Source organism: Haliotis cracherodii, unplaced genomic scaffold, assembly GCF_022045235.1.
Source record: "Haliotis cracherodii isolate W230 unplaced genomic scaffold, xgHalCrac1.p SCAF_3, whole genome shotgun sequence".
In the NCBI taxonomy this organism is placed as follows: domain Eukaryota; kingdom Metazoa; phylum Mollusca; class Gastropoda; order Lepetellida; family Haliotidae; genus Haliotis; species Haliotis cracherodii.
In genome coordinates, this window is record NW_027266286.1 from 34,178,029 (window position 1) to 34,192,248 (window position 14,220).

At 39.4% G+C, this 14,220-nt stretch overlaps 1 protein-coding gene and 1 non-coding gene across 2 annotated transcripts in view; one reads left to right on the forward strand and one right to left on the reverse strand.

The window, feature by feature from the left end:
• Positions 1 to 4,597: 4,597 nt before the first annotated feature.
• On the reverse strand, positions 4,598 to 4,669 carry Trnaw-cca (transfer RNA tryptophan (anticodon CCA)). The gene has a single exon. It is a non-coding gene; the product is annotated as a tRNA-Trp (tRNA).
• A 214-nt stretch (positions 4,670 to 4,883) lies between these two features.
• The window catches only part of LOC139473711 (splicing factor 3A subunit 3-like), a 68,772-nt gene continuing 59,435 nt past the window's right edge, over positions 4,884 to 14,220 (forward strand). The window contains exons 1-2 of the mRNA XM_071256430.1: positions 4,884 to 5,119; positions 12,561 to 12,608. Coding sequence (XP_071112531.1) covers positions 5,024 to 5,119; positions 12,561 to 12,608 — 144 coding nt within the window. The 5' untranslated portion in view covers positions 4,884 to 5,023. The remainder of the gene's footprint in view (positions 5,120 to 12,560; positions 12,609 to 14,220) is intronic.

The window sequence follows — 14,220 nt, forward strand, 5'->3', positions numbered from 1 at the left end:
ACGAAATTTACGTTTTTTCCCGGAAGTGATCACGTGTTCCCGGTATTTTTTATCGACTATGCCGTGTTTGGGATGTGCAATACGAATTGGCATGGTTTCATATTAGACAATTCACTTAGTAAAAAACAATTTTGAAAATAAGTTGGTATCGTTTCTTTTGGACACTAGTTTATATCAATGACATTGTTGAAGGAATAAAAGTAATATGTAATACATCTTTGTATGTCATCATAGAAGATCTTGATATGGCTGCTCGTAATCTCAATAATGACTTAGACAGAATTTCAGAATGGGCTGCTAGTTGGCAAGTTAAATTTAGTCCCGAAAAAACTGAATCTATTCAATTTACCCGTAAAGTAAACACTAGTCGCAGACCAAACTTATATATGAATGGTACAGAAATCAAATATGTACAAAGTCAAAACCACCTAGTTATTACTTTACAAAGTAAATGTACATGGAAAATGCACATTGATATCATTCATATGCATTCTCACGCGCTTCATTATCGATTTGGGATTCCAGAGACGCTTATTACTGACCAAGGTCGTGAATTCTGCAATATGTTGAATGATGAGCTGTTGGATCTTTTTGGAATAGATCACAAGATAACATCCGCGTACCATCCACAGACAGGGGGCCTAACTGAACGTTTCAACAAAACGCTATGTAATAGCCATTCAAAGTACACAAATGAAGCGCAAAATAACTTGGACATGCATCCTCCTCAGGTGCTATTTGCCTACAGGACATCAACCAAGAATGAAACCTGTTAAGTTGGATATACCAGTGGATCTGTAGAAGCTGATGATGTCAGTGCATTAGAAAGCAGAATAAGTTCTTTCGTTGCCTTAGCTGATAGCCGCTCCAATGCAGCATGCAACATATCAACTGCTGAGAAAACCCAGAAAGAACACTATGATTCTCCATCTCGTTAGGTATCTTACGAGAAGGATGATAAAGTATTGCTGTTCATTTCCAGGAAACATTCTAGGAAAGAATAAACTGAAAACTCGCTGCTCCTGTCCGTTCTTTGTAGATGAACAAAGGGACGTATCGTTTTCGTGAAGAGAAGACAATAATCAATGGTTCCAATTTGAAACTGTACAAAGAATCGGAAGTAGCAAAGGACAATTCAACTACAGCGGAAAGGAGCAAACTCTTCACCTTGGAATCACGCCAAACTACAAAAATGCAACCGAAGCTCCCATTCAAGATAAGAAAGTTGTCATCAGAACCGTTTGAGGGTGATATATTCAGCAAGTTTGTCAAGTCGGGGAGCCTACTGATACACAAAGCTCTCCGGATGTCAATACCATAACGCCTAGTGCATCAGCAAAACCCAATCGAGTCGACTGCGGTCCGGGCCCCCTTTTTTATTATCCAGTTGGCCAATACTGACAAAGGGCAAAAGCAAGCTTGTTTGGCCTTGAGTGTCAAAACACTCCATAATGAAAGCTCTCCAACTTTACTGCCTACATTAGCATCACCAAAGGATGTTGTTCGCATGAGAGGTGACGGAAACTGCCGTTTTCATTAAGTTTTGCAGTTTTTGGAAGCCAAAGTCTTCATGGTATTGTATGAACTCCTGTTGTACAGTTTATGGTGTCCCACGCACATCTTTTGGATGATATATCTATCACTCCAATGGAAGAGTATATCAGCAGAAGTAAAATGGATCTTGATGGTACTTTTGGAACAGAGATTGAGATTATTTCAGCAGCTACAATGCTGAAGGCATCAATCCATGTCTATGGCAGAGTAGGAATGAAGAGTGGAGAACCAACATTCGGGTAGCTTGTGTATTCTCCTCTGGGAAACAACAAACATTACGATTGATCCCTAAAGGCAACATTAGGATTTATCCCTGAAGGCAACATTAGGATTGATCCCTGAAGGCAACATTAGAATTGATCCATGGGAATAACGGTAGGATTGAACCCGGAAGGCAACATTAGGATTAATCCCTGAAGGCAACATTAGGACTAATCAATGACAGCAACATTAGGATTGGTCCCTGAAGGCAACATTAGGATTGATCCATGGCAGCAACAGTAGGATTGTTCGATGGCAGCAACAGTAGGCTTGATCCAAGGCAGCAACATTAGGATTGATCCCTGAAGGCAACATTAGGATTGATTCATGGCAGCAACATTAGGATTGATCCATGGCAGCAACAGTAGGATTGATCCATGGCAACAACAGTAGGATTGATCCAAGGCAGCAACGGTAGTATTGATCCCTGAACATAAGGATTGATCCAAGGCAGCAACAGTAGGGTTGATCCAAGGCAGCAACAAAAGGATTGATCCATGGCAGCAACATTAGAATTGATCCATGGCAGCAACAGTAGGATTCATCAAAGGCAGCAACAGTAGGATTGATCTATGGAAGAAACGGTAGGATTGATGCCTGAAGCAACAGTAGGATTGATCCAAGGCAGGAACAGAAGGATTGATCCATGGCAGCAACAGTAGGATTGATCCATGGCAGCAACATTAGGATTGATCGAAGGCAGCAACAGTAGAATTGATCCATGGCAGCGACATTAGGATTGATCCATGGCAGCAACAGTAGAATTGATCCATGGCAGCAACATAAGGATTGATCCATGACAGCAACAGTATGATTGGTCCATGGCAGCAACATTAGGATTGATCCCTTGAGGCAACATAAGGATTGATCCATGGCATCAACAGTAGGATTGATCCAAGGCAGCATCAGTAAGATTGATCCATGGCAGCAACGGTAGGATTGATCCATGGCAGCAACATTAGGACTGATCCATGGCAGCAACAACAGGATTGATCCATGGCATCAACAGTAGGATTGATCCAAGGCAGCATCAGTAAGATTGATCCATGGCAGCAACGGTAGGATTGATCCATGGCAGCAACATTAGGACTGATCCATGGCAGCAACATTTGGATTGATCCCGGAAGGGAACATAAGGATTGATCCCTGAAGGCAACATTAGGATTGATCCATGGCAGCAACAGTAGGATTGATCCATGGCAGCAACAGAAGGATTGATCCCTGAAGGCAACATTAGGATTGATCCATGGCAGCAACAGTAGGATTGATCCATGGCAGCAACAGAAGGATTGATCCATGGCAGCAACAGAAGGATTGATCAATGGCAGCAACAGTAGGATTGGTCCAAGGCAGCAACAGAAGGATTGATCCATGGCAGCAAGAGTAGGACTGATCAATGGCAGCAACAGTAGGATTGATCCATGGCAGCAACATAAGGATTGATCCATGGCAGCAACAGTAGGATTGATCTAAGGCAGCAACAGAAGGATTGATCCATGGCAGCAACGGTAGTATTGATTCCTGAAGCAACAGGATTGATCCAAGGCAGCAACAGTAGGGTTGATCCAAGGCAGCAACAGAAGGATTGATCCATGGCAGCAACATTAGAATTGATCAATGGCAGCAACAGTAGGGTTGATCCAAGGCAGCAACAGAAGGATTGATCCATGGCAGCAACATTAGAATTGATCAATGGCAGCAACTGTAGGATTGATCCATGGCAGCAACATTAGAATTGATCCATGGCAGCAACAGAAGGATTGATCCAAGGCAGCAACATTAGAATTGATCCAAGGCAGCAACATTAGGATTGATCCATGGCAGCAACAGTAGGATTGATCCATGCAGCAACAGAAGGATTGATCCATGGCAGCAACATTAGAATTGATCAATGGCAGCAACAGTAGGATTGATCCAAGGCAGCAACAGTGTGATTGATCCATGGCAGCAACAGAAGGATTGATCCATGGCAGCAACAGTAGGATTGATCCATGACACCAACAGTAGGATTGATCCATGGCAGCAACAGTAGAATTGATCCATGGCAGCAACAGTAGGATTGATCCATGACACCAACAGGATTGATCCATGGCAGCAACAGTAGGATTGATCCCTTGAGGCAACATAAGGATTGATCCATGGCAGCAACAGTAGGATTGATCCAAGGCAGCAACAGAAGGATTATGAACTGCATAATATTAAAAGCATGTCCACCTTTTCACATCACAGGGGGCACGGGTGGCCCAGTCGTCTAAGGCGCCGCAGAGGCGTCCCTTGGGCTCGCCAGAAACCTATGATTGTGGGTTCGAATCCCGGTTCGCCCCAATTATGTTTCTAGGTTTGTCATCACCATACCCGTGCTCGTGGGTTTCACCGAAGTGGTAAACGTCTAAAGCCTGCATCACTTCGGGCTTTCCTCCCACATTAAGTTGACACGCCGTGATATGACTGGAATAGTGTTAAAAGCGGCGTTAAACACAACTCACTCACTCACTCACTCACTTTTCACATCACAACTACAAAGTAGACCCGTGAAGATCTGGGGTCTTCAGCAACTCATGCTTTGCCGTAAAAGGCGACTGTACTTGTAAGAGGCGACTCACGGGATCGGGTAGTCAGACTCGCTGACTTGGTTGATGCATGTCATCGTATCCCAAATGTCAATCATTGTATTGTCTGGTCCAGACTCGATTTTTTACAGACCACCGTCATAGAGCTGGAATAGTGCGGCGTTAAACAACAAACAAACAAAACATACAAAGTTGGCAAAACGAACAATTTCTGACCCCGACGTGATTTGAACACGCAACCTTCTGATCTGGAGTCAGATGCGCTACCGTTGCGCCACGAGGCCTTACCAACAGATACTGTCAAATTTAGGAACTGAATATTGCCAATATTCCACAGGGTCGCTTTTCGTTACAAATGAAATGTTTCAAAATATGTTTCAATGAAATGTGCGGACTCTGTAGGTTATACTGTAAATAGGTGAAAATGCGTACGAAACTAAATTCGTGTGACATTCACAGCTCTGCTCATTTTTCTATGTATTTTCCTTGCATCGACATTAGAACTCGCTCTGGGGCATGAACATGTTGATTGGCTAGTGTTGAGAGTAACCATCCATACACTCGACGATTGGGGACGATTGTTGTAAGTCGTGAAACGCGTTTTGTCCATTTTCAACGGGCTGCGTGTTGTCTTGATCATGGAATCCTTATTAGAACAACAAAGACGTTATCACGAAGAAAGGGAAAGATTGATGGATGCGATGACGAAAGAGATGCTGCATCCAAAGAAAGTGGTAGGTCTTAAACAGGGACCCGTTTGTAGCATATTTGACAATGAATCAAGGTTTCGGTAGAAGTTCGCCAAACTTGGAAGTTAACCAAACCGATTTGTCATTACCTTTATGCCTTATAAGAACACCACTTTAACATCCTGAAAGTCTACTGACCTTCATGATACATGAGCATGAGACTAGCTGGATGGAGCAAATTTCGGAAAGATTTCCGCCCATATCCCTACTCAAGTTGTACAGGGGTAGGCTATATGTATTCATTGAAGCTGAATCCTTTTAGTTAAATATATTTTTAGGGGGATTCGGGCGAAAGTCTTACCCAAATTTCTATCCCTGTATGAACCCAATCGAATTAGTACCTCTACAAATGAGAAATTTCGTACGCCAAATCGAAAGTAATTTTTAACCCTATGCAATAAGCAATGAATAATGGCATTTAAAATATTAAGACTGTGATCTAAACAACATATAATGTAAATGCTTAGGTGCAACATTTTATTTGAACAAGAACAATAGCATTCAAAGACAAGGAACAACAGCCTATGGGTTTTATCTGTTGACTGAAGCCATCTTTAAGAAAATACTGTTTCACTTGACAATTACCTAAAGGGGCACTAATCTCTGGCTTCTTCTCGGCTGTCTGACACTGGCCTCTAGGGCTCACTAGCTGCCAAGAGTCGTTTTGCTCACTAACGCAACTGAGTGTGACAAGAGACTGGGCCACCGTCTTGCAAGGACAGCTAAATAAACTTGGAGGCAATATTTGTTTTACACATATTTTAACACTGATTGGTTACCTATGCGCGAAACCATCAGTGCTACAACTTGTACTGCGCAGCATGTCTGGAAGCGAGCAGAAACACGTTCACTGCAGTCATCGATGTCGCCTTTTTTTCCCATGCAAAAGATATATTTCACAATAAATATTTACACTCATTATTTCTTAACATTGTTAACATTAGAACTGAGATTTGTTGGTGCCTTAAAGCATGACGTTGTCACTGTATTTGATGACTGTGATCACGCTTTGTCTTTGTCCGAGAGAACAAAATGGCGCACATGTAAAATTGGCAAAAGTGCAGATTTTGATTTTCAATAATGGCCTCTAATTCACAATGAAAGTCCTTGGTTACCAACGTGTATAAAAAGGAGATATGTTAAATATTGGCTTGGTGCCGTAACAAATTTAGGGCGGATGCGAAATTTCAGATTTTGACTCCAGAAATGGGACTAAATCAGAATTTTCCCGAAATAATTACATCACAACTCTTAATTTTCGCATGCTTTCAGACGAATGTGTTCCTATAATCGGTCCTGAATTAAAATGTTTTACATTCATCACGATTTCCCCTTTGGCTTGGTACCAAAGTTATTAAGGTACGATCGGTAGTTTTTTTTGTATGATTTTTGGCGCAAGATCATATTTTACGTCACATATTTTAAGTTAAATTACCATACAGCATACGACATAACATGCATTTTGTCTGTGTTTATCATCCCCATACTTCGTTTGAAACATCTGTAGATTTTGTCTGTATTAATCATGACTACATTAATCATGACTACATTTAATCAATTACTTATTTTATGCCGTGTAAATATTGATTATGAGCTATATGATATGGGCCTAAACCCAATCATAATTATGTAAATATGATAAGGTACTAGTTACTTTGTGTATTTACACAACAATGAAAACATCATACAAAAATAAAAATCCTTTACATGAAATATTTGTATTATAAAATTATCATTTGCTTTGTAAATGCCAAGAAAGAAGAAGGATTATATTGGCAGTCGTCGGGAGAGAAGTTCAAGACAACAAGGTTGAAGGTGTCATTCAGTAAAATAAATAGATGTTCTATTGTCCTTTTCTATGAAAAATACATTTACATATGTCAGAGTTTGTGATGTTTTGTTTTGTTTTAATAGGTTAGAGTTTAAAGTTTGTTTTTCATTGATCAGATATAAATAGAAAACTATGATGAAACAATTTTGAAAACTCAGACGTTACTACAGTTTACGATATACTAGTATATATCTGGTACCATGCTCGTTGAAGCTATATTGTTATACATGAAATACCTAATTATTTGTATGCTGAAATATCAAACTAATATTAAATAACGATTGTAAAATTACAATCGTCCTCTTTGCTTTGGAATTTAACGGTAGCCTCCCTTTGAAAAAAACTTATCTCGCTCCAGCAAACCCAATTATCACTGCTAGCCCCAAACTGGCATTAACCAATAACGTTTGATTCCTTTGAAGCACATTGTCGGACACATCGAAAATTCATTTAACAATGCTAGTAGTTTAATGCATATTTTTAATTCATTGGAACTATTAGCATTACAAAATAGTAGCGAATTTACATGAAATAAAAACATTAATATGGCGTCATTTTTTTCTGGCTAATAGTAAAGCATTTACACCAGTCAGTGATCATGCATTTTTGCAAGTAAATCTAGTCTGGACTTATTATAAGATATGAAGTTAATCTGGAGATATATTTTGTGAACATCAGGAATATGGTGATATGTTACAAGTGACATCCTTGCTTCTGGATGAGTTTTATTTACACTTCCTGAGTTCCAGTGCAATTTACCGGATCGTAGTTTTCTGTGGCGTTCGTCATGTTCGTAGTAGATTTGGTATATTTGTTTATTTATAATAGTTAACAATTGCAGCATAACATGAGATATATTAACTGATTTTTAAAACAAATAGAATACATTATAAAATACTTTTGATATCTGAACAGCTTTTTCTCCACACGCCCTCGAAAACTTTCGCTTGTCATATTTTCATTTCCTATCTTTTTCTTTGAGTGAAACCTTTTGGGAGGTATTTTCCAACAGCTTGGTAGAGGTAAGATCACTGTCATTCTATTTAGACCAAGAGTCATCCGAAACCAGCCCCTGGTCGAAGAGTGGGAATTCTTCAAGTGGCATATCTAGGTCCAAGACGAAATCGCCCCAGTGAGTGAAGTCGTCCATGGCTGTGGCGAATGTAAATTGAAATAAATGTCCCGGAAGACACACATGTTCAGCAAATAATTTGCAGCCAACTGACATGTGCTAATGAGAGATATCATAAGAAAGTCTTTGTAATCCGCTAAGAGACGTCTTTTTATTGGATTGTCGCTGGTCGTAGTCGGAGAAATCTCGGCTAAGGGAATTAACTCTTACCCCGGATATTATGTAATATTGTTAACATGGTTACCAGAATGGTCAGTCGTGAATGTCTGCGCATCTATTGCGCATCTATTGCGCATCTGCAGCTGTAGAGGGAGGTTAACAGCAGGGTGTCGGGGTGTATCAGTTACATGCCAGACCGTAGCGCTGATGGTTTATGATAAACTTTTGGTGAGGTCCGTCCCTCTATTATATGGTCTCTGCTGTGATCTATGAAGATTTCGACAAAGGGCGCATGCAAATAAATTTTTTCGGCCTAAACAAATGGACAAAAAGAACGCCGGAAGCTCATCGGATGTCATCATTTGGAAATACCCCCGATGGTTATAGTTTAATAATAATAAAAAAAAATCCCTGATTGTAGGGATAATACGATTACAACTCCTTTGCTGTCATCCATGTTTTCTGGTATAACCCTACACTTGTGTATTTGTCGTCATTCACCTAATGCTCAGTTAATGAATTTATTACAGGTATAATTAGTGGTACACCACTCAGATTACCTGATAAAGGTGCCCATTCAGCATTTCTTTTGTCTGGGGTAATTACTCAATCTAAATCCAGGTTTGAAGTGAGGTGAAAATGTGTGTTATGATATGCACGTGGCAGCCCAGCAAGAGATAAATGATCAGTCGATTTACTTTTTTGTAAATCAACAGATCATTCCTAGCCATCAAAGGATCAACAGAAATTACGTTCATTGATTAATCACTGTTATCTTGCAGAGTGGATATGTCAAAAGTAAGTGTTTCCATGTGTAGGTTTACTAAAGCAAAGGGAGTACACTCATATCAGGCGTGAAGTGCCGATGTAAAAACAACATACTTTGTTCAAAGGGTTAACCAAAAGTACATTGATTGAGTGATTGCTCATTGTTATCTAATGCAATGGATATTTATTTAAGAACTCCGGACATTATGAAAATAGTTGTCAAGTGGGCTTTCTCAGCTGACCTTTGAGACTTGACACCTATGTGAAACAACTGAAAGAAACTAAGTGATCAGTTGAGAAAAAACACGGCTTATAATATCCCAAAACAATATATATATTTTAAAATATTTTATTGTTACAGAGACACGTGACATCGAATAAGTTTATTTGTACGGCTGCAGATGATTGGGATATTGTTCCTTTATGTGAATATTCACAGATACATTCCTCAAACAAGGCAGCTGCTTTAATTTATACACATAAATTTGGTAGGTTGTAATTATGATATTTGCATTTTGTTTTCATTCATTTGCTGTAGCATTGAACAGAATCATTCTCGTTCCTCTACGTCTTGGTTTGGAAGTTCTTTGATGCGCAATAGACAATGTTTTCACAAGTCTTTACCTTTGTAAACATGTATATGTTATATAAAATAAGCAGTGTTCAGGTGAAATATTTACTTTTCGTTGCAAGTCAAAATAGTGTAAAAGAAAATTGCACAATTACCAAGCAAGTGACTTATTAAAACTTTGTCACCATTACCGATGCTACCCATAAAGATACCTACATTTCCTTATTATTTCCAAAACTGTATTTCATTTTGTTGATCAATGTGACCATACGCCATTATACTATCAATAAAAGTGACAAATGCGCTTACGAATTGCGCAGCACAGGTCGCGAACTAGTCTAGAATTCTGCTATATCATCCGGGTACTCACAGGGAAAAAACAATAACAAAGGCAACAACCAGTCCCGGGGAATTGCTTCAGATCAGCGCCCCTTTAAGGTCTCCTTGATCCGAGAAGCAGTTGAGATGGAGATTGGAGATATTATTTAACAATTATACCAGGTGAAGGTACATGATACAGTGATGATGATTTCATTCAATTACTTTGATCGATGGCATATTTGATTTTGAAGTTCAGATGAGCCAGCAAGCACTTCTATGTGATAAATATGATGGTTTGCAACACTGTTTATGCGATAGACAATATTTATTCCAGCCATATAATGGCTTTCTGGATCAGACTATGCAGTGAGTGAGCATCAATCTACGCAATTGGGATAATGGTTGTTGTTTTACTGTGATGTGTTTCATTGTGTGTTAATGATAGTTGTCTGTATGTGTATGTTGTCATGAATGTTATAGAGAATGAATAGTTGACTTTATTAATTGTAAATGCAATGATTACATGGTGATAAATTTGTTTTATGAAAGCGTCTGTTTCGTCCTCTGTGCCTATGCGATGAATAGACTGCTCCACTGTGACATCATACAACTTGTTATATAGCGAGAGAAATCGTGATGAACATGGTCATCTAAAATGTATGTTTTGAAACAACAACAACAATATTGTCTTATAAACAAATTTTAGAAATATGACATAGGGTTGCAAATTTTCTTATATCATACCTTTGCTTCTGTACATTGTTTTCTTGCTCCTGTGCATTGTATGCCTGTGTCAAGCAGTGACAATCAGTGATGGGCTTCCTGCCAGCAATCTGGAGGACATTTTTTGTAACCATGACCACCTGTAGCATGGCGTATCTCCATCTTACTACCAACCGGAGCTTCTATCACCAGTCACTACAGATTCATCCATGTGGTGGATGCAGACTTTGACCAGTTGCAGAAAACCTGCGTATTTGACGCAATCCAAGTAGAAAATATGCAACATATATTCCCCATTGCGTCAGTTGTGACGCAGATAATTCAGTTTGTCAAAATTAATCATTTAATTGCACGTTCATGTCGAAATATTAAAATCTGTAACAGACAATATACGACTGATACCAGATTTGTTTTGTGCTGGATAACCTAATGTCTATGAATAGAACAGCCTTCCTTGCAAGCTATCAGCGGCAGCCAATCAGAATTAAGTTTCAATACTTGCCTTCTGAAGTGCTTGTATTTGCTGCATCACATGGAATTCCCACATCTAACCACACAAGAGAATATACCTCACAAATTTTGAAGTCCAAAAGCAGTATATTTCCATTACACAATAATCAGGATAATATTACATTGACAAAACCTAGTTCGGTTTTTAAACTGAAACATCATGGATTTAAACAACAGATCATAATAGCAAAAAGTGCGAGACAACAGGCTGACCACTTTTTCATTGATTTGATTTGCATTTGATATGCTTTGGGGTTAAAAAAATAACAGATGATATATTGTGTACAGTACTGAGTGTAGTAAGTCACATGTGAAGAGTTGTGATATCATATACAGCAATTGCTTTCTTAGTTATATCAAATTATCAATCTACAAATAAGATAACAAATATAGGACATTAAGTTTTGATTAGGTCAACAACTGTGTTGATGGTAGATAAAAAGCAGAATCAGTAGAAGAATGTAATATTTTGTAGAACAACAAAATAATTTATTACGAGTTAGTGAGTGAGTTTAACAGTGCAATAACACTGCATTGAACAGTATTCTAGTTATGTCACGGCGTGTCTGCAAAATGTGTGAGGAAGTCTGAAGTGATGCAGGTGTCTGACGGTTACCACTTTTATAGTGAAACCCACAAGCACGGGTATGGTGCTGACACACCTAGACACATAATTGGGGCGAACCAGGATTCGAACCCAAAAGTTATTACAAAATCTGACATCAGATAATACTAATTCAATGACCCTCCCCAAAGACCTATGACTCCCAGTAGCACAAATGAGAACCCCCAATTTGTTTTGTAGGTCATGGGAAAACCCTGGTGCAGTTTTCTGGCTCCTTGCATTGCAAAATGAAGTAAAAATAGAATCACTATGTGTTTGATTTGAACATAAAAACATGAAGCCAACGCTCATGTTAGTTGGCCATTTGATGTTCCAGAAACCAATATCTGCTAGAACTCAGCAGGAGATATTGCTTGATCTCACACAAGTGATATTTCCTGTGGGAGTCAGAAATATGTTTAGATCATGTAGATACAAATTCTTAAATATTTAAACATTGAAAACTTGTAAGAATGTGTTTCTCAAATTCCTCAAGGCTTTGAGAGCTGCAACTTTGAAGATGTGTTGGACCATCATATGACCTTTATCTTAGGCATTTCTGCATGTATTATTATGAAGATTGGTTTGCAGTAGTCGTGTTGAGTATTTGGTACGCAGAGCAACATGTAACATGTTTTTATGCATTTTTTTATTTTTTTACCCAGCAATTACCTTTGACCTCCACTGCCCACCCCTTTCAATCCTCAGTTACTGCATTTCCAACATCTTCTCAGGGTCTATGAAGTTGATTGTTTGGTCATTGTGATCGTACACTGTGGCTCAAGTGTTTTTTTGTTTCTGTTACAGCTAAGGGAGCAAATAAATTCTGACCAACGTCTGAAACAACTTATTGATGTAAGTACCCTACCATGTTGTAAGGTAGCCTTTTAGGGCCATTTGTTTTTTTTATTACAATTTGCAACTATAGCTTTGTTATGAGTCGGGTGAGGATGACATGATGCTTAAAATAGCCGTCCTTCAAGTAGATATGTCACTAGTACTCAAATTGTTGCGCATATCTCAAAGACAGAATTTGACAGTGTTAACAAGCAGATGATAAATATTAGCACGTATATGAACTGGTTTGCAGCAGGCATCAGACATGTACTTCCCCCTGTTAACTGTGAGGGATTTATTGGCCAACCTTGTGACACAAAAGTTGAGATGAATTTGGAACAAGTTGGTTTCATTCATAATAGCTGGATAACATACTGAAGATGCACGAAGATCTGCAAACTGCACAGGTATGGATGTCCACACAATTCCTGCTTACTCAATGAAATCATCTTATTCAACAGGTTAAGACACAATATCTTGGATCCACTAAAACGAAGTTTGATGTCTCAGTCATTATTGGCGCCCTAATTCTTCAACGGCAGACTAACCTCTGCAATCAATGAGATTTCACGCACCACTAATCAGAGATTCCAAAACTCCACTATCTCATTGGCATCTAAGCTTAATGAAAAGTGGTCGGCCGACACCCAGGGTCACAAGGATCTGGCCTAAGAGCAGGCATGTTATGTCGGGACGTGAGTCTTTTCGTGCCTCTACTTGGAAAAGTTCATCCCGTTCCAGACCAAGACGAGGGAGACATGAGTCCCAAAGAATCAGAGGTCGTGGTCAATCCTATACCAGAGGAAGAGGTAACCGTCGTTCGTGACTCTACACCCAAGAATCTCTCAGCCAAACCCTGTCCACCTTGCTATGTTAATGGACCTCGATTACCGGTTACCCAAGATCATCTTAACGCCTACCGCGGGATCAGTCGGCGGTTGTCTGTCACTATACGCTGAAAATTGGAAGTCAATTACGGACGACCCTTGGCTAATCTAAGTGGTGAAGAGAGCAGTGTCCGGAGCTTGTAGTCCACCCCAAAGGATGACGTTTTCATCTAGTAGGGGCCAACGTAGCGGCCGTAACTTTGTCTATACGAGAACTACTAGACAAAGGGCCATCAGCATCATACAAAAGTCAGATACTACAAAGGGGTTTTACTCTCCTGTTTTTCTGGTCCCCAAAAAGAACTCTACAAAGATGCGCATGACAATAGACCTAAAGGTACTCAACAGAGACTACCTAGTACGTCCACCAAAATTTCAAATGGAATCAGTAAAAAAGTTACGCAATTCCCTCAAACTAGGAGATTGGCTAGTCAGTCTGGACCTTACAGGATGCCTACCTGCATGTGCCTATTCATCAGAGTTGTCAACCCTACCTACGCTTTGCAGTAAACGGTCTAAGGTTCGAATTCAACGTGCTTCCATTCAGAATATCAATAGCACCATGGCTTTTTACACGGATTCTCACCCCCATCATCGGCTTCGCTCATCTAAATCTTGTAAGACTCCACGGCTATAGAGACGATTTCCTCTCAGCCAATCAAGAATTATTTCAGATAAAGCAGAACGCAATATTTCTGATTCAAGTTTGAAATAATACCAACTCAAGACATCGTGTAGATAGG